This window comes from Cydia pomonella, chromosome 22, assembly GCF_033807575.1.
Source record: "Cydia pomonella isolate Wapato2018A chromosome 22, ilCydPomo1, whole genome shotgun sequence".
Taxonomy (NCBI): domain Eukaryota; kingdom Metazoa; phylum Arthropoda; class Insecta; order Lepidoptera; family Tortricidae; genus Cydia; species Cydia pomonella.
This window is the reverse complement of record NC_084724.1, coordinates 11587700-11609622: the sequence shown is the minus strand read 5'-3', so window position 1 is coordinate 11609622 and position 21923 is coordinate 11587700. Positions and strand designations below refer to the sequence as shown.

General features: G+C 37.0%; 1 protein-coding gene and 1 non-coding gene across 2 annotated transcripts; both read right to left on the bottom strand.

Moving 5' to 3' along the window:
* Nucleotides 1–18993: 18993 nt before the first annotated feature.
* Trnav-aac (transfer RNA valine (anticodon AAC)) lies at nucleotides 18994–19066 on the bottom strand. Its single transcript has one exon. It is a non-coding gene; the product is annotated as a tRNA-Val (tRNA).
* A 534-nt stretch (nucleotides 19067–19600) lies between these two features.
* LOC133530127 (guanine nucleotide exchange factor MSS4 homolog) lies at nucleotides 19601–21826 on the bottom strand. Its single transcript, XM_061867970.1, has 2 exons — nucleotides 21394–21826; nucleotides 19601–21282 (listed from the first exon to the last, which is right to left on the bottom strand). The coding sequence occupies exons 1-2, from the start codon at nucleotides 21514–21516 to the stop codon at nucleotides 21043–21045; spliced, it is 363 nt and encodes a 120-aa protein (XP_061723954.1). The 5' UTR covers nucleotides 21517–21826; the 3' UTR covers nucleotides 19601–21042.
* Between the last annotated feature and the right edge of the window lie 97 nt (nucleotides 21827–21923).

The window sequence follows — 21923 nt, the reverse complement described above, 5'->3', positions numbered from 1 at the left end:
CACGGTGCTCGACTGATAAGCTAGCACGATTGTATTAAATACTATTTAGAAAAAAACGTATATTTTCGGTAATAATTGCTCCGAAAACAAAAAAAAAAGCTATTCTGTCCCCCGTTCTCTATCTTTAGAACCCTGGGTCCAAAATATATGAAAAAAAACTATGGTTTAATAAATAGAGCCAAAACTAAAGCGAACTTTATCCGTTAAGTCGTTTTTGAGTTTTCGCAAAAAGCGTCATCAGGTTAATAATAATAGAAACTGTTATATAAAAAAGTAGAAAGACGCATACATAAGGACCTAATTAATCTTATTGTACTATTAAAGCATATAGGTTGACAAGGTCTTATGCTTATGCGACCGATTACCACAATTATGAGGTGCTTTTCACTTTTCGCTTTGATTACCGGAAAATAGAGTAAAAAACGTAGTAAAGATACGATGTGTGGGAACATACATAAATAAATATAGATGGACTGACATCGTGTGTTGTCAAGAAAAAATCATCGATCGACTGACACTCTGCGGTTAAACAGAGACACAGTGACGTTTGCTGTAACACGAGCAGTTTCGAGTTTACCCCGAGAAGGGCAGTTTTATGTTGCCCTGAGAAGGGCAGTTTATCCATTCAGAGCCCGCCAGCCGCCGTGGAGTTAATATCGTGTCGTCAGTCCGCCGTGCCTCGCTCCGCTGCGCTTGCTGGTTGGAAGACACGACGAGGATGCTGCAGGCTCCGGATATGGATAAACTGCCCTTCTCAGGGCAAACTCGAAACTGTTCTTGTAAGAGCAAACGTCACTGTTTATCTGTTTAACCGCAGAGTGTCAGTCGATCGATGAATTTTTCTTGACAACACACGATGTTAGTCGATGTATATTTATTTATGTATGTTCCCACATATGGTTTAGGTAACTATTAGAAATATTACGAGATTCGAGTACAATACAATACCAACTTTTTGAAACTCTAGGTCCATGGGGTCCCAGCGCACACAAGTTTTTTGGAGAAATCGCGAAACGTCTGGTTGACGTAACTGGTGACCGAAGAGCTGGCGGCTTCCTCGCACAACGTATCAGTATTGCGATACAAAGAGGAAATGCCGCCGGCATCCTTGGTACAATGCCTCAAGGGCCTATTTTAGATATAAGCTAGTTATAGTAATCATCTGTATATATCCATTATGTATATTGTTATCTCAATAAATATATTTAAAAAAAATACAATACAAATATTGCTCGCCTCACATAGTTTACAATTACAATAAATACTGCACAGAAACATAAAGACAAGAGTACTTACCTACTTAATATTATGTATATTCGAAATAAATGAAAATATTCACAGTCCTTCGTTTTATTGCTCTTTTACTACCTACTTAGTATAGTTCCAAATAAGTCTAGGTATTGCATAGGTAGGGTCAGCATCAATAGTAGCGGATGAAACAACGCACCAAAAGTATCTAACATCCCTGATAACTTTACAAATATAGATAAATTTCTAAAATTCACGTTCAAAAGTATATATTTTACAGTCCCAGTTGTTCTATATTAAATGCATCACTTTTTGTTAAGCTGTTACAGAATGGTAGATACTTATGAAGCGACCATACTAAATATAGGGTGTACCGAACTATTTGGCTACTTTGGTTGCTACAAAGTATTTGACGCTGACTGTACATAGTACATCATAATAAATTTATAACAAGGAAAATGTATAAAACATTTCATCCCAACTACGGATTTAAGTCCCTCTCTTTCAAAGTAGCTTCAAAGACTCGTATGTAGTAGATTATACACATAGTGAGAGTGAGAGATGAGAGAAGAAAACAAACTTATGGGCCTTAAGGTCACGGTCACTGCCACTCCTATTTATTTATTTATCGTATGGCGGTTACACAATGGTTAAAAATCATTACAGCAAGGGTCTGTTTCACAATGTCCAAGTAAAGTCCTGAATAAGCTACTTGCCACTTATCTGATGAATAAAGTCATCGTTGGAGTTTCAGAATCTTTCTATCTTATTAACATATCTAATGCATATCGTATCTTTAGCAAATGTTTGACGTATCTTAAAGTTCGATCCGGACCGATTGTATCTTAGGGTGTTCTGTATGAATTCATAATAAATATACGTTGCAGATTAGGCGGACTTTAGGTTAAATAATCTTCCTCGCGTTGTCCCGGCATTTTGCCACCATGGGAGCCTGGGTCCGCTTGACAACTAATCCCCAGAATTGGCGTAGTCACTAGTTTTTACGAAAGTGACTGCCATCTGACCTTCCAACCCAGAGGGTAAACTAGACCTTGTTGGGATTGGTCCGGTTTCCCCACGATGTTTTCCTTCACCGAAAAGCGACTGGTAAATATCAAATGATATTTCGTACATAAGTTCCGAAAAACTCATTGGTACATACGAGCCGGGGTTTGAACCCGCGACCTCCAGATTGACAGTCACACGCTTTTACCACTAGGCCATCAGCGCTTCATCAAGCGGACTTCTGGTTAAAAAATATTAATATTGAGAAGAACAATATAACTTACACGTGAGTATTGCAAAATTTGCAAGTCAAAGTAGAAACTGTGAGTGATAATTTTTCGTCAATGCGTATGCATAAGTACTAGATCCTGATGCGAACTCAACTTATGTAATACCATAACTTAACGTTCATTAAGATGTGAAATTAATCGCAATACAAGTTCTTAATTGTTTATTGTGCTTTGATGGTTTGGACGTATCTGGGTCAAGTTATATTGTGAGTTTCACCATTCTGTATTCTTTATTTCAGGTAAACATCTGTTACTTACAGCTAACAAGCCAAAGCGTTACAAATATTAATTAACATTACAATGATTTAAGACTAACAAAAACTTCGTAACTTAAGAATGAACACATTAGGATGTTTCGATTACTTTTTTACATTGTTGAATTAAGAAATAACACGTAGAGTGAAACAGTACCCCTAGTGTAATTTTAGTCGATAGCGAAACGTGACGTACGCGTTTGCGTTGTCTCATTTTGTATGGGTTTTTGAACAGCGCGCCAAGCGGGACGTTTTGGAAAGTCAAAAATCTCATACAAAATGACACTTAACGCAAACGCGTACATCACGTTTCGCTGTCGAAAATATTTACACTAGGGGTACAGATCACACTGCGGGTCTGCGTTAAGTACGGAGTTGAGCTGGGAGAGCGCGGTCGAGAGCGGCGCTTGGCGCTACAGTGCGGTGCGCGCGGGCGGGAATAATAAATCCCACAATATCTAAATATCATGGTTACACTGATTTGGACACATGTCGCCAATAGCGACGAAAAAAGTCAAGTGAGTGTAACCGTGATAATTAAATAGTTTATTATCAATCCCCATGAGTCTGCAAAACGCATATACAGATAATATATCTGCGGTAAATCGCTGCGACTCCGTATATGTACATATATACGATTGATCGACCTTCTATGTGTAGGATCAAACCAAATTCTAATTAGAAATGAGAAGGTTACCTGTTCATTATTAATTAAGTAGGGAGGTAGTTAATTCACATTTTGACCTGTATTTCGGAACGCTAAGAACGGGACGGATGTTACATTAAAATAGATTTTTATTGTTGATTTGAATTAGATTGAAAATGCCATAGACGGAAATACAAATAAAATAAAAAGTGAAGCTTATTATTTGATTTTTAATAAATGAAACAAAACAAATGACGATAGCTTTCAATGGATAAATGTAGTTCTGGTATTTTGCGGTTCTGACTTCAAATTGCACTCCGATACACCTTTTATCTTTTGAATATCAACTCTATATACGAAGCAATAAAGGCGATATTAAGATAATGATAGCGTAGTTTTTACAACAGACCTAACCCAACAAAGCATCTATGTTACATCGAATAACAAAAGCGTACTAAGTATAGGATCAAAATGTTACCTCAAACAATATCGTTATGACATTTAATTGTGTCCGAATTTCTATTGCAGCTCTCATGATATCTATCTAGTGAGAGGCAGAGCATGATTATTCAAGAAAGTATGGTCCATTATACAATACATTGTTATAATTGGAACAGTTTTATAGACTAGATTCTGCATTTTAACGTTCTTATGCACTAAAAAACTGAACACATACACTTGAAACTTTTATCTTGAAAACAAACATTTAAATGTCATTTTCGATTAGATATCGATTTTGAGTTGCTGCTCTATTGATCTTTGGGCATGTTTTGAAAGGAGTCAATGGGCGGGCGCCGACCGATTGTTGTCTTCAACAGGTGTATTAGCATTACCGATATGTTTACAACTGCCACATAAATCGATTTAGAGCGATTATATAATTCGATTACAAATTGGACAAGCAATTTTGAATCGGACAGATATATAATTTGACTATTTTCTTTTCTATACACTTTGTATTTTGTAGTGACCCGTTTTCATTGCCCTGAGAGCAAACTAGGCACGTAAAAATCGACAAATTATACAGTTAAACGTAATAACGTCGGGAGCGTTGTTTCAAAAATACTGTGTGGATTCATTACTTAAAGCTTAAGAAATCAAGCAAACAGTTGAAAATATTAACGTAGTTTATTTTGGAAAAACATTAGACTAAACAATTGTCCATTTGCGGAAAAGTCTCTGAAGTCACTGCATCGCAGACATTCAGAGCTTCAAATGCATCTTGTTTGGATGTTAGAGGAACGTCTACCTAAATTACAGCGTTATCTAAGTCAGCCTTAGAGCATACAACAGCTAGAGCAGCCTTATAAATATGTCGTGTTTGCGAATAAAAACATGTGCCAAATTTTGTGGGGAGGTGAAGAAGTAACATTACCATTACAGGATCCCTTTGTTTGACATACTACTTATTGAAAGTCATAATATAATGATAGTCTTATTATCATTAGTGTATGTGCCTGGCTACTGATTAAACCCTAAAATATTTTAAGTTGAATTTATTTCAATAATAATATAATATAACTTTTTAGAGTAAGTTAAACTAACACTGTATGGACCTAGGTCTGAAAGAAATTATTTTTATTTTATTTTATTTATTTTTATTAGTCATAACTCTGAAACCGCAAACTTTTCAGGAATTTCCTTAGGTTATTCTATAGATAGGTTATGTTAGGTTAGGTTTGTTTTATGGCCAAAACCTAATTATGGCTAATGAAAATGCGGACAAACATTATGACTTAAAACTTTATAGGAAACAATAGAGACCCGTAACATTACTCATAGATGCAAAAAAGAACTGTGTCGAAACACAGAGAGATACACGCACATTTAAATATAAATTAACACTTTCTCATTTTGACCCACACAAACATATCACACATGGAAATTGGAAATGTCTGTATACGATTTTTTGCATTTATTATTTATTGAAGGCTGAACAATCTCACATCAGAGGATGCCGAAGATCGGGCAAAGTGGAGAAGATTAAGTAGGAAAGCGGACCCTGGCGCTAGGCTGGGAAAACGCTAGTTGAAGAAGAAGATTATTTATTGAAGGCTAATTAAACTTTAGCATTCATTGGTGTAAGTATTCGGTAATAATGCCTGAAATATGAAGGCTATAATTGAACACAAAAAATACATCTCGTGATGTGTTAGAACTGAATCCAGGGCTGAAGAAGGCCCGTGCAGGGCTAGTATATACTAGGGACTATTGACTAGGGACAATTGTCCCACGACACGTGTCGCCAGCGCCGTTGGGTGAAGTGCCGCGACGTTGCCGGACTTCGTTCGACATGTCGGGCGACATTGCACGCCTTGTCATGTCACCTAACAAGTCGAGCAAAGTCCGGCAACGTCGCGGCACTTCACTTGACGTCGCTAGCTTCACGTAGCAATTGTCCCTAATCTATCCGTGGCTTGAATCTTACAAATTAATGCTGAACAGTTAATATCTTGTAAATCGTCGAAACAAAAAGCCTCAGTTCTCGGTGTGCTTTTGTTTCATGCAATTTACAACGATTATTGGGCAATATGATGTCAACAGGACGGTATTGAAGCTCCGAACGCCAGGGTCGGCCCAATGGCCTTTAGAGCGTCGCGCGCGCAAGTGTTACTTCTGAGAAATTGTTTTATTAGACACAATAGACGAATACTTTATTCAGTGAAGTTACATTACCTATAAGGATAATGATACGGTTAAGTCAATGAGATTACGTCAGTATCGTTCTGCGGCCTTTTTAAATATAAGTAATTTCTTTTAAGCATTGTGCTGCATTTCGAACCTTGTCGATGTCTTTTCTTTCAATGAGCACCGTGAGATTAATCATTGGTCAACTTGAAAAAAAAAAGTTTGTGGCATGGAAGAATATCTGAATAGACCTAGTACATAATAAAAATTAAGAAAATGGTAGTAGAAAACTCACTGAACAAAATATGTTGTATTTTATACAATTGTGATTTAATTGAGAGCTTTTCAGTCGCGTACCGTGTTAAAGGTATCACTATTGTATACAATATTCAATAAGTCAATGAAAATTATACTTATTCTACTATACAATATACAACTTAAATAATTATATAATATAAGGTTAGTATCTCAGTAGATACAAGAATCGAACAAAAGACATCAACGAACTTCTTATTTACTATAAAGAAGCGCTTTGATGTCTTTTGTTCAATCTTTTGGTTTTGTCGTCTTGAGACGAGACGTGATTGGTCAAATTCATTATAATTCTCTAAAGAGTTTCGTAATGAAGTCATTATTGCTGAGTCGTGAGCCTTTAATGTGAACTTAAAGAACCGCTCTATGAACATTTTCAAATAATAATCTCAAATTCTTTGCCATAAACCGTGCCTATATAACTCGTCATATATATTAATATGGATAAAATAAAAGATTCCTTCGAATGCTAGTTCAAGTAACCTTCCAAGGCTCACATCAACCGGAAAAATTGGTGCAACCTTTTATCGCTGACTGTACTTATCTTTCCACGGGCAACTAATACTCATCGAGACTAAAAACTCCAAACACAATTAGGTACCGTAAAACCCCCCAACTATAGTCCAAAGCTCCCAACTATGGTCCACAAATAAACTCAATTTTTCTCGTTCAGGTGTGTATTTTACTATATTTTTGTAGTTCTAAGGCAAAGTATGTTTATAAATGGAAGGTAAAACTAGGAGTAAACCAAAAGGAACATTGGTATAGATACTTAATTTCCTTTCGAACTTGTGGACCATAGTTGCAGTATTGGACTATAGTTGTGTAGTTTTACGGTAGCGTTATTTTTTCAAATTATATTGAAAATTTTCAGCTTCATCGAAAACCGGAAAGTGGGACAAAACTCACAAGATTTTACCCATACAAACATTGTTACATACATACATGGGTCCATTGCAAGTTAAATAAAAACTTGAGAAAAATACCCACTCCGTTTAAAACTATAAACAGTTTCGTACGACCTAGGTATTTGAGTCATAATAAATTGAATTATTTATCCATCGTCTACTCATCGACCATGACCAATATTCAATTTTTGACACAAATGTACCCGATAAGTTGTCAACCGCAGAAAAATTATGCGTCTAAACATTTACTTTAAACATGATGTTTTGCTCGTGAAAAGATCATTGACGCTAATGATATGAGATATTTAACCTTCGGCCAGACGAGCTTTCGATGACTACGCCAACACTTGCAACAAGATTGTTTCCATTTGCGCTACCATTGATGAACGGACCATGTAAGAACCAAAGTAAACGTTAATGTATTCGACATGCTAATACCTCTCTCTCTCTCTCTCTCCCTTTTCCTTTTTACTAGAGATGTGCCGACTAGTCGCCGACTAGTCGGGAAAGCCGACTATCCGGCCACATTTATAGTCGGCGACTAGTCGGCGACTAGTCGGCAAAATGAGCCGAATAGTCGGCTGCCTAGATCTTCCAAAAAAATAAGGAAATAAAATAAAAAACCACCATACTCGAAGTGTTTGCCGATTTACCCAGTCCACCTCGCGAAATAAGTAGGCATTGATTACACTTCACTTTACTTGAATCATCTTCAACATCGTCAAAAAATGTCCACACGCGTGATTTTCTTTTAGTCATAATGTTTATAAAGATCACTACTTGTTTATTTAAACTTTTAAACAACAATTACGATTCGTTATGTATGTTTTTCTAATAATAACACACCGGAGCAACAAGTGAATCGGAAAGGTAAACAAAACTAGTCAAAACATGAAAACGCAACCTCGTGCGGCAGCGAATCAGGCGACCCGAACGTTCCCGATTACGCCCGAACTTAGGCGAAGACCATAGTCGGCTACGCCGACTAGTCGGCCGACTAGTCGGCCACCTGACTGCCGACTAGTCGGCTAGTCGGCTAGTCGGCCAAAACCGTAGTCGGCACATCTCTACTTTTTACATCTCCATCTCCATTTACAATGACGTCGATGACTTGTTTAAAGCTGACATGTACTGGGCCAGTGACGAGCACTCGGGCATCTACCTTACTATTACATAGGTAATACCAGTGGCATCTCACATGCACACAACACACCACAATGCCATCTTCTACCTCTAGACCGCGTCCAATGGCGGGCGACTCGAATTGTAGGCTGCCACCGTTTTTCAGATCGGATTGACTCCTTGTCGCTGCGTAGAGATGTAGCCTCGCTCTGAATTTTCTATAGCATGTATAACGGGGAGTGCTCCCAGGAATTGTTCGGATTAATCCCTGCTGCATCTTTCCGCCGTCGCTCTACGCGACAACTCTTCCATCTTCACCACTTAGATGGCAGTCCTCAACTATACGTTTCGCCAGAAACTTCCTACCTCGGACAGCTAAACGATCCGACCTTCAAGGAAAGATCGTACCTTAAATCCATGGGCACTTACAACCCCTCTGGTGTTGCAGGTGTCCTTGGGCATAGTATACCTTCTTTGAGGTTTCAATCAATCAATTTTTCGTGTTATGGCTCCATCAAGGTGTTGATGATTCTGCCAATGTCGAGGTTGGATAAGACACGGCTAGTTTATGAATATTATTACGGTCATAGACAGTGTTCGGTGGAGTATCCGATCTGCAAAGAAATACAAATTACGACTAACTAATAGACTACATACAACTATTAAACAATATGAACACTACACTATGTACAGAACAAACTACACTTAACTTTGAGGTTTCATTGAGGTTCCGTGGCAGACATTGGCAGTTAGTGTCAAAACAGAATTCAGACTTAGTTTATCCAGCCACCATAAACAAGTTTAGTCCAAAGAGGATATAACTCCTCAGTGAAAAAAACCTCACGGTGTAAGGTGAAGGAAGCCTTGTGTCAATGCTATAAGGACGTTGGCGACAGCAAAGCTTTTGTTGCAGTATATGTAAACATACATATCTTAACCTTTATAACCAGCTTGCGTGTTCAATAAAATACATTGAATCACGGAAATGAACTACAAAATGTCATTTTATAATGTAATTCAAAAGTCCCGTTTCATTTACACCTAATGTCTATTTTCTTAATAAAATCTGTATGTATTTAACAATTTAACGTAATAATCTCTAAGCATTGACATATATCTAAGGACGGGCCTTACGGGCACACGAAATAATAATTAAGAAATGGTGCTAGTTCAGTGGTGTCACTCTTGAATTCGAGCCAATCATACAACTGCAACTACTGGCGACCAAAAGCGCGCGTAAAGCGAACTCTTCAACCAATCGCGTTGTAGCGTGAGACTGCACGATTGGTTCGAATTCGTGTGCGTGACACCGCTGTACTGGTCCCATTATTATTGACCGTAAGGCCTGTCCATAGATATATCTCAATGTCTCTAAGATATATGCGATGGAGCGAAGCCGTGGAGCGAATCGTTAGTTACTTCGTCTTAATTAGGTGAAATGAGTTATGGACATTTTGAGCGTTGAAGGGAAGATAATAGCATTTTTTTCATGTTAACGAGGATTTCGTCTTACATCGTCTAATCGAGGTCCGAGTGTTAGCGAGGTTGCACTAAACTTCGGATTTTTTGAAGGATAAGTATCACTGTTTTATTACACAAATATTTTTTACCAATTTACATATTGTTTACATTACTGTGCATCAAGCATATTTAATCTAAATGTTTGCTTGACCTCCATCAAAAGATTATTATATGATGCATATAGTTTTTCTCGGGAACGAAGAGTAAGGTAGTTCAAGGGAAATAACATCAGATAGTCAAGGATCAAGACATTCGAGACAAACTTCTAATGTGTATGATGGATATCAGAGGGCCTACCGCGGACCACGTTCGACGTGTTGCCTCTCTGTCGCACATGTAAATTCGCACTTAAGTGTGACAGGGAGGCAACACGTCGAACGGTCTCTGGATCGTTACCGCGAACGCTTACCGACGTGAGACCAGTATATGTCAGCCTCTGCTTATGCACAGTTGCTACGCATCTGAAGATCCCATTAAATCAAGTAAGATCACTCGGAAATGAATGCAATACTTAGGTAGATATATGTTGTGAATTCTACAGATCTTACGATTTACCAAACCAAGCCATGACCTAAACCAAACATACTAGAGAAAGTCACCGTTATTCACAGTTATAAAGTAGTACCCAGCACGAAATCTGTAATTGATCAAGTTAAACTTATGTTACGTAAGTATACAACGTCAACACGTACGAGTACGTGGGAGGTGCCGCGACCCAAAGGGCATTCGGTGCGATTCAGACTTCCGTCCTGTGCACTTGGCCATTTCTTGTGTGGGTATATGCTTGTTACGTGTTGGCGTGACGAGCACATTACTTGAATAACACTTAGTAAAGAGGAAATGCGTCTTGACCTGGCTTTTTGACTATATCTAAACTTCGATTTTGCAACCTAGATAAGCTTTTATGTACCTTTGTCGATTCTATTAACTTATTTAGAGAGCTACTAAAAGTATTAAACGGCACCAATCATGGGACATTTAAGAGAAAATTTGGAGTATTTTTGTTATTTCACCGACAACTGTAAAATTTCTACCGCTTTATGCGTTAAAAGTCGAATGTTCAGTACCCCTAGTGTAAATAAATTCGATTTCGAAACGTGACGTACGCGTTTGCGTTTAGTCTCATTTTGTATGTGATTTAGAAAGAGCGCGCCAAGCGGGACGTTTTGGAAACTCAAAATACTATACAAAATGAGACTTAACGCAAACGCGTTCGTCACGTTATGATGTCGATTAAATTTACACTAGAGGTACTGTTCGTCCTTTATGTTTTCTATATATTTAATCAAAGCTGCTGAAATTGGTTTCAATATTATTAACAAATTAAAACTATGTTTTTTTGCTCCAGTCATGGGATGTATGGCGCCATTAATTTTCAAAGTAATAAAAAAAGTAAGCAGCTCTATTGCTCTTGTTTATGCTAAAATGTTGTCAAGAGCTTAAAACCTGATGGTAAATACTTATTTTACAGGATTTGTCTAAACCATTCCATTACTAGTGCCAGTCCCATCATAGAAGTGTTTATACCATCCCATTACTGGTTCCAGTCCCATCATAGGGGTGTTTACTCTATACCATCCCATTACTGGTGCTAGTCCCATAATAGGGGTGTTTCCTATTACTTAAGTAGATAGATACTTACCTGCTTTGATAATAATATGTATGTAAGTACTTAGCAATGAAACAAGTGCCTACGATGGAAGCTCGTTTATTACTCGCGCGCAGGCCAGGATACAGTGGACGCGCGGACAGAGGCGCGCGGACGTCACATGCATACATGTCAGATAATCTCTTAGTTCAGCATCAAAACTAGCGGATACTGATTAATTGTTCTACAATCTATATATACTGGCTGTAAAAAAAATAGTGGGGACCCGTTAATGGGCATATTCAGTATAGTCTGCTATACCTACGCGTCACAAGTAGAAGATTTTTTTTTTTTCACTGCCTGTATGTAGATCGTAAAACAATTAATTTGTAACAGATAGATACTTCTGGTGCATAGTTTCATCCATTCCTATTTATGCTCACTGTACCTAAGCATTAATTGTGGCCTCCTCTACAGTGCTTTTCCATTTGCTCCGAGCTTTGTCCTGTCCCCAATTTGTGTACTTTCCCATTTTAAGGGTTCCGTACCCAAAGGGTCAAACGGGACCCTATTACTGAGACTTCGCTGTCCGTCCGTCCGTCTGTCACCAGGCTGTATCTCATGAACCGTGATAGCTAGACAGTTGAAATTTTCACAGATGATGTATTTCTGTTGCCGCTATAACAACAAACACTAAAAACATAATAAAATAAATATTTAAAGGGGGCTCCCATACAACAAACATAATTTTTTTGCCGTTTTTATAAATAATGGTACGGAACCCTTCGTGCGCGAGTCCGACTCGCACTTGCCCGGTTTTTCGAAGACCCCGTTAATACCTAACAGTAGCTTAATAAGGTGCCGCCTCATTACCTGATTTTGAAAAAAAGATGCTTTGTCATAATGTTTCAGTAGTTTGAGTAGTATGACTGACAAAGTTGGTTACGTAATCACAATGATATAAGTACGTAAATGAAATATGGTAATTATGTTTTTGACAATGGCGAATAAATTTTCTTATTGCGTAACTAATCATTTCCTGTACGTCAGGTTGCAATGAAATCGATTTCAGGCTTATGATACGGGTCATAAATCTGTACTTTACGTTATTAGCAAAAAACAGATACAAGGAAAACAGGAAGGACACACAAATATCTGCAAATGACGAGACATTTTTGTCTTATGTTAAGATCCGCATAGCCCTAAACGTATAAAGTTGTCGATATGATGAAATTAAAATAATAGTTATTTGTTTTACAAGGGGCAAGGTTGTTGTTTAACCGCTCGTGTTAATATTGATACCCGAGCAAGCGAACGATTCTAGAATTGCACCACGAGCGTAGCTAGTGGTTCGAAAAGTGGAATCTTGAGCTTTGCGAGGGTTTCAAAGCACGAGGGTTAAACAAATTTTGCCCCCGAGTGAAACACAATTTTTTTCACCACACCAATCCGAAGAAAATATTAACTGTAAAATATTAAACAAAATCAAAAATTTGAGCAAATGAGCGAAATAATTTGTCCAAATATTGCGTCGTTTGCTCTCATCGCGTCCAGATCGGATCGTTGGTAACATGTTGTCGTAAATTTTAATTAAGATGATATCTAAAGTTTAATATCCACGCGTGAGAAAACGATTAAACAATCTTACAATCGCCATTGCCAAAGGCTGATGCTGATGCAAATTATCCAAAATAAAGGAGTATATTAGCGTCGCGTGATTCATTAATAGTTTCATTTGAATTTGGTCATTCGCAATGTCTACATTTTTATTGTTTTACGCAATATTGTGTCGTCATTCTAATTTGCATGAATTGTGAAGAATGGGACATTTTGAATGATTGATTGGCATCTTACGATTTTTGCCTGTTGGTACCTATTGCTGCACATAGTTATGAGGTATTTCTCATTTGCATTGCATTGCAAGCAATTAGGTAAATATTGATGCTGAAGTCACATTTTCTACATTTGACAACACTTTAGGCCGAGGTCTAAATACAGCTTTCAAAGCCACTGTTGTTATATTTATGTTACACTTTTTATACCTATCCAGATGTATTTTCCAAAAAGGTTGGCGAACTCTGATCCAGTTACTTAAATTAATGATATTTTTCTTCAAGAACGCGGATACATTGTTTTTCGGCCTTCTTAACATCTGCCCCAAATTCAAGTTTATTTAAAATAATCTGTTTCCGAACAAACTGTTCGTATTTACTTTTGATACCGTATATAAGTCGTTCCACTTGCCGAATTTTTAGTAAATTTGAAATGGATATTCTGTCACCTGTAGTAGGCCATGCGTTGGATCCCGATGTGGCGATCAGTGCGGTCGTGAACTCCTTAAATGCGTTAATATTAACATCGTCCTATTTGAATACTTCCTGGCCGAAAAGCAGTTCGGTGCAAGGTAACGAGATAACTTTATGCAATGTTTGCTCGGATGATTCTTTCATAATATTCCAATCTTCATCCTTTACTTGTACGTAGACCTTTTCCGTTTGATTTTTAGCGTAAGCGGGGTCCTTTAACTTCACAGCCTTCACAGGTGTTCAATTGACTACGTCAAGAAGAGATATAGAACTGCTCTAATTAACTTAGTATTATTTTTTTGGCATCAGATGGTGATCGCTTCGACTTCATCATAGTGGGTTGTGGCACAGCAGGATCTGTGCTGAGCAATCGTCTCTCCGAGGTGGCAGACTGGCGTGTGCTTTGTATCGAGGCTGGAGGGGACCCTGCCTTGACAAGTGTGGTGAGTACTCGTCATGTACAGATATATCGGAGCAACCGAGGTTTTCATAAATATCTGAAGAAAACCATTATTATCGAAACATTAAAGTGGATGTTTAGATATTTATGAGTAATATGACCGCTCCTATCTATTTGATAGCGACTACACTCACGCAGCATTCGAGTAGACAACCAACAGAATTAAGATACTTAACGCGGTTGAAAGACTTTCACACTTGCAGAGGAAGAAAAGACTGTCATATGTGTCGGAGAACTGATGCGAAATGGTCCAGATTTATATAAAAAAGGATAGTATACTCGTATAAAAAAAGTGCCTAATGTGGCACTTCTGAAGGTCAGGCAGGATAGCTACCAGTTAGATGAAGTTCCGAGATAACGTACGCCATGTTAGAAAGCAATATCCAGTAGTCAGATTAGCCAACTGTGATCGCGGTGGTGAGATTTATTCTCAACTTTGCGCCTCAATTGTGTAATAATTTTTAGATACCAGGGGCTTGGCCCTTGCTGACACACGGGCCTATGGATTGGGATTACTACTCGGAGGTGGACGGGAGAGCGTCGCAGGCGCAGCGAGGCGGACGCACCACGCACACCGCTGGGAAAGTGCTGGGCGGCTGCTCTTCCATCGGTCATCTTTTGAACGAGAGGTATTAATTTAGGCTGAGAATTGTGGAAGGAGAAAATTTTGGTGGTGGTTGGGTTTGTTGTTGGATACATGATTAAACTATTCAAAAGACCATGTTTTAAAAACAATAATAGCTAGGTAAGGGTGGGTATGTATAACACACATAATCTGATGATGGTATTAACGCAGAATCGAAAGAATTTTGATAACATTTCACAATATGTACTTAGTTGATTCATTAACTTATTTAAAATTATATGTTGCAGGGGACCTGAATGTGATTGCAGTGAATGGGCTGGAGGTTCCGGACATGACTATGATTATGTGCAGAAATATTTCAAGAAGGCAGAAAATATGCTGGAAAAAAACATAATGTCCGGCCCTACATCCGAATTACATTGCGATAAAGGAGCTATCAGTGCGAATCCTCAAGAAATTAACGATCTTTTGAGAAAAAAAAATAAAGTTATGCTCAAAGCATACGAAGAAATTGGCATGAACATTCTTGAAGATCCTCTAATTCCATACCCTAACGGTACCAGTGAAGCTTTTTATATGATTACTGATAAAGCAAGCAGAAGAGCGAGTACGGCAGAAGAATATTTGCTACCTTGTAAAGACAGAAATAATTTATACATATTGAAAGAAGCGTATGTGACTAAAATTATAACTGATAATGGAGAAGCAAAAGGTGTAACCGTAGATACTAAATTTGGTAAAATTAACCTATTTGCAAAAGAGGTCATTCTTTCAGCTGGAGTGTTTAATTCACCAAAGATATTGATGTTATCCGGTTTCGGGCCACAACAAGATTTAGAGCGACTGGGTATTCCGGTAGTCAAGGACTTACCAGTAGGTTATGGGTTTCAGGATCAAGTATTTGCCCCTGTATTGATAACTGGGCAGACTGATCTGACATCTGGTGTCACGACATTGTTGTCTACAAATTTAGGTTCTTTCCCGGGACCGCTAGTCGCTGGTGCCTTTACTTCTTCATCAGGTGCTTTGGATCTCGCACACTACAGCTTAATATTTGGCTCTTTAAATCCATTATTTTTCTATGTAATGTTTGTTAATTTGAACTATAACTTAGAGGTTACTAAATCATTTTACCTTACGCAGCCTGCGAAAGAAAGAATGCTCATTCTCACTACCTTGAGAAAACCAAATTCTAGAGGAAGAGTAACTCTCAGAAGCTCAGATCCTAGAGATCCGCCTATGATTTATAACAATTTCTTTGCTAATCAAAGTGACGTGGATAGAATGGTGGAGGCTGTTAGAAAAGTAGTGAAAGTTAAAGATACCTCATACTTCAAGGAAACGGGAGGTAGATTCGTTAGACCACCATTACCAGAATGTGATGACCTGGCATTTGACAGTGACGAATATTGGGCTTGTTACGTCATGAACCTGGCTTCTACATTGTACCATAGTAGCAGCACGTGTGCTATGGGAGACGTCGTTGATGATGGATTTAAGGTGAAGGGTATGAAGAACTTGAGAGTGGTAGATGCGAGTGTGATGCCATCTGTACCCGAGTCGGCGACAGTTCTGCCGACGGTGGTGCTCGCTGAGAAGGCAGCTGATTTGATTAAAGAAGAATATGGGAAGTTTGAGGGATACAAATATTTTCCCTGTAACAATTGAGATAACTTTAAGTACTTACAAGCAGTAATTTAACTGACTATCGATGAACCTTAACTCTTATTAATAAGGTTTATGAATTGTAGGATAACAGTGCTCATGACTGATTACTATTGTTACCATAATTTAGATAAACAAGTAACTAAGTTACGGTATATAATTATACACCAGGGCAAAATTATCAAAATAGAAACTGCTAAAATCATAAATTATATATAACCCTTCCCCGTCGTTCTGCATACGACGGGAAAGGGTTATATATAATTGTATAAATAATTTAAATGTTAAGCTTGTTTTAATAATATTTATGGTGTTGTTATCGCATACTTAACAGTCGACGTCAAACATATGTTTGCTTACATATTTGCACCTTAATCCATTGTAATAAGGCGTAAAATGTGAACATATCTTTGACGTCAACTGTACACTTGTACAGGTGTTCAATGAAAGTAACGCTTTAAATAAAAATTACTTATAAGTAATTTATTACTCAAAAAAGATTTATTATTGTTTCCTAGAAGACCGTTCATGATGCTCTATGTATTTACCGGTCCGGACCGGTCTGGCCTAGTGGGTAATGCTTGAGTCCCGGGTTCAAATCCTGGGCATTTATTCGTGTGATGAGTTTTGTTCCTGAGTCATGGGTGTTTTATATGTATTAAATATTTATATATATTGTTGTACAAGTATCCCATAATCCAAGCCTTATTGAGCTTACTGTGGGACTTAGTCAATTTGTGTAATAATATAATATAATATTTATTTACAGTTGTACTAAGACCGATACGTATGAATATGATTTATTCACATTAGCTATTGTAACGGGCTATTTTTACGAAGGCGACTTCACAGTTACTTCGACAACCTGTTTGCCCGAGCGAAAGGGTTATTCCCACTAGTTACCACTTTTTCCCACAGGATTGTTTTCCCACCTTTCACCACTGGTAGCTACTGCAAAGTTTTCCGTTTTAATTTGGGCAAATGCTTTCATATGTTCTCCTCTACGGGTCGCATTTCTCAACTGATTTTCGTGTCATTTTGTGAGCAGGTTTGATAGTAACATAGAACTTTCAAATGGCAGAATTCGGCACAAAGGACTTAAGCGCCATTAGGGTATGTATATATATATATATATATATATATATATGTATATATATATATATATATATACATATATATATGGCGATTAAGGCTATTGTGAGTCCCCTGTGATAATGCCTCAACGACGTAAGTATTTTTTGAGTCAAGCATGCTCTGCCGAATTTCACCTTCCCATACACACGGAGTTTCGTTCTTATTTTAAAAGTACGAGTTGGATTGTAACGACACTTTTCACATACAATGACATGAGGTATATATCTAGTCCTGTAATATGTTTATATAGCTCTAACTCATAAAATGAACGAAATAGAGCAAAAACAATATCAGTTTCAGAATGATTCACGGTTAGTCTCACTAGACTTAAATCGACCGTGATTACCTTTAATATAGTTTTTGAGCTTCCGATATTTAGACGCAGTTACATGCATCTTGTTCACGGGTAACTGGAGATAGCGGGTGGGTGTGAAAGTTGTGTAGTTGTGTAGACAATATAAAAGGTAATAACGGTTAATATCCCGGTCGATTTAAGGCAAAAACAAGTTTTGTATGACTAACTTAACTTCGCTGTATTTTTCGCTTTATTATTATTTTTATTTTTTATATTTATTCAGAGCAATCTAGCTAGTCGTTTTAAAATGAGAACGTAACTACTTTTGTATGGATAACCGAACTTGCTGGGGACCCTTAAGTCGTGGGCTACAGCTTCCAGATCCAATAATAGTACAATCAAGGTATTAAATATTGATACGGACAAAGTGACTATATTTACACACTACCTTAATATATAGGCAAAAAGGTCGTGTATACATATTTTTGGCACTTTGTCCGTATCGATATTTCATACCTTGACTGTACTTGTAATATTGTTACTACACAGTACTTATACAGCTACCAGCAGCTGCAAAAGCAGTTTATATAATATAATGCGATCTCCCACAGCGGCTCAGCTGGAGAGGGCCTACCGCGAAACACGAAATTACGTTATCTGCCTCTCTATCGCTCGAATATGCAAGATTGTTATTTCGCGGTAGGCCCTCGGCTGTTACGCATGATATCGATTAATTTTCTAGTTCACTTTTCTTTTCCACTTTAGCAGTGGTCATGTTTGTAGTTTTCATGTAATTTTTTTTAAACTTATGGAAAAAATCAAACGCCTTCGAAAAATACATGCGCAACCATTGCGCAACATTACTTTATGAGATTGAAAATTAGCAGGCGTTGGATTGCTATCGCTATTACTCGATAGTATTCCTTTGCTTATAGAATAACTTGTAATTCATAATTTAAAACGTTGATTCATTATAATTACCTACAATTAAGTAAATAAAACAAAATAAAAAAACACAAAAGATATGTTTCCGCCCGGGATCGAACCGGGGGCCTTCTGCGTGTTAGGCAGATGTGATAACCGCTACACCACGGAAACGGATGGTATAGAAGTTGAAATATTTGATCAACATTTGTAAGTCAATTCTCAATGAAAAAGTGTGACACAGTCATCATTAACACTTTCAGTGCCAAGCTACCCATTTTCAATACAAAATGAAAATGAATAGACCTAGTGTGTTCTTGGCAGTTAATGTGTTAATTATTTATTTTTCTATGAAAAAATGACGTTTATTTGTACACTTTGTTCAGTTCAAGTTTGTGCAAACTTAGGTTAGACGTGGTTAGACGGACTCTACGATATTTGTTGAATAACAAAAGGTTTTAATCATATTATTTTCTATCTTATAAGACACATAATCTTATAAACCACCTTTTTGTGTTTTTTTCTAAGAGCATTTTTTTTCTCTTTTTGGCGCTACCAAAGCTTGGCTTCACGATTTTTTTATATGCCAGGAAATTCAGGTAAAGTTACACACAACATAATTGTAAGAACAATGGAAACAATTCTATTTAATAATAAATCCATTAAGACTTAAACGATGACCACAGGGGTTGATAATAAAATTCAGAATAATGCATAAAAGTATATTTACAGAAAAACATACAAAAATTATATTGATCAATAATCAATAAGCTCAAATCGTGCTCCGCACATACCAAAGCAGTTAATATTCTAACTCTTTAGTACATTTTCATTATTATACTTATAAGCATATTGGAAAGTGTCAATGAACAAAGGTGGCAGGAACGCTGTATCTTGACATTTTATAAATGGTATTTTTTTATGTGATATAAGATATACATATGCGACCAGTACAACTAATTGCGAAAAATCGCGCACGTGATGCGAACTCATCAATTGCTTTGTGGCATTAGACTGCATGATTGGCTCGAATTCGTGTGTGTGACACCGCTGTACTGGCCCCATACTTATTGCCCATAAGGCTTGTCCTTAGATATAAGTACCTGTTTATATTATGAGAGCAACCATGAATTCGCAAAAATAAATCTTAAGGCGTGCCATACTAAAGTTCCATTAGACACAATACACAATATATGGAAACCAGGGCTTTTTATTGTGATTTCAGTGTTGCTGCTATAGTGAAGAGCTGAGCTGCTAGAAGTAAGAAATGAATATACAGTGGCATACATGTATCTTGTATCACCTAAAAAACGTCACCCAGTGTGTGTCACAATGACTAGGCCTCAAGCAGTTCTAGATTTTCAAGGGTTAAAATAATGTGTGAAAACTGACACAGAGTATCTGCAGTACCATTGTTTTATTTTTGGTATTTATTGTATGTCCAACATGTGCGTGCATATGTGCTGAAATCTGTGCCATTTTATTTAGACTTTTATTAAAATTTTACTGCTTGTAAATAGTAAATATGAACTCTTTAAATTATTACCATTTATTTTAAAGTATTATTTTATTTTAGTTTAAAGAGTTAATATTTTATCTGCAATTTTTAAGGTTAAGTTCTGCAAAAATAGGTAATCTAGTTGCTTGTTTCATAAAAAAATGTGGCCATGTAAATAATAATCCTAGACAACAACCAGAATCATATGTACAAGCTTCTACAAGTATACTATCGATATCTTTTCCCTGTCCATCAATTTCAAGATTATAATGACATTAGCAGTGATTGGCACGGACAGTGCCACACTGCGGGATTCCAAATAGAAATCTTATTCAAAAACATTAACCTTGTGCCCACCATACAAAATCATAGCTAAGGAAGTTTGAATCTAGTTGTATTTTTTTGTAAACATTTCACAACACAAATGAATAGTTAATTAGTCATCAAAACAAAGTGTACATCTTAATGTACATTGGGTGGCACTAAGTTACAAAAATCTTACAAAATATCACTCAATACTTTTTCGGACAAGATCAAGGCATTTGAGTCATGTCTCATAACCATTCTTGTCCATTTCTACTTGAAATCATGCGGTGTGGCACAGTCCGTGCCAATCACTGGACATTAGCATCTAATTTAAATCAAGAACTACCTAGGAATGTACAATTCTTGACAGCGCCACATAGCTTTGTTTAGTATTCATGTCGTAGTAGCCCACCGGCCCGGCGTCACAGTCTGCGCAGCTCAGATATTTGTAGTTATCAACAGTATGTGTAAAACCAATATTCTCAAATGTATACATGTTTTCTACATGATAGAACTCGTTCACTGTTTCATTCTGGATCTCACCCTCTTTGCGGTTATTGTCTTGCTGCATTAGAGGCAGAGCCATCTGTAAAACAAGATGTATTATTTTTACATAATAAATTTGAGCCCGTTTGTTTAATAATATAATTAATTTCACCCCAAAAATGCAATAATAGGAAGCTGAAAAGAAACATACCTCTTGCGTGATATAATTTGCAGCTTTCTTGTCTAGAATTTTAGAACTGCAGAATTTGCATTTAACATTCATTTTGTTTTTCCCGTCTTCAACCAGATCTTCCTTGTTTTCTACGTCAGCCATGGTAACAAACTTACGTGTTGATAGAAGGGCAATAAGAATTGTCTTTGTTCAAAAGTTTTATACAAATAAAATAGTTATTGTATATAATAAAGTCCCCACCGGTACACAGTTCGACTCGACGTGAACTTGAGAGCCAACTACGTGACAGTGACAGTGACAGAAAAGATTGATCGATAATTTAATGAGATAGCTATTACTCCTCCAAGAACAAAACGCAATTCATACAAAAACATACTTTTGGCATAAAAGACATACACAAAACTTAAAATTTATGTTTGATTGATTAGTTAATTCTTATTTCAATTAATAAAAACATAACAGTTGAGACATTTTGTGATAAAAATCTAAAGTAAGAATCGCTAAACTTAATTAATTACATTTCAACTAGGCTTTGTAAACGCTATTGA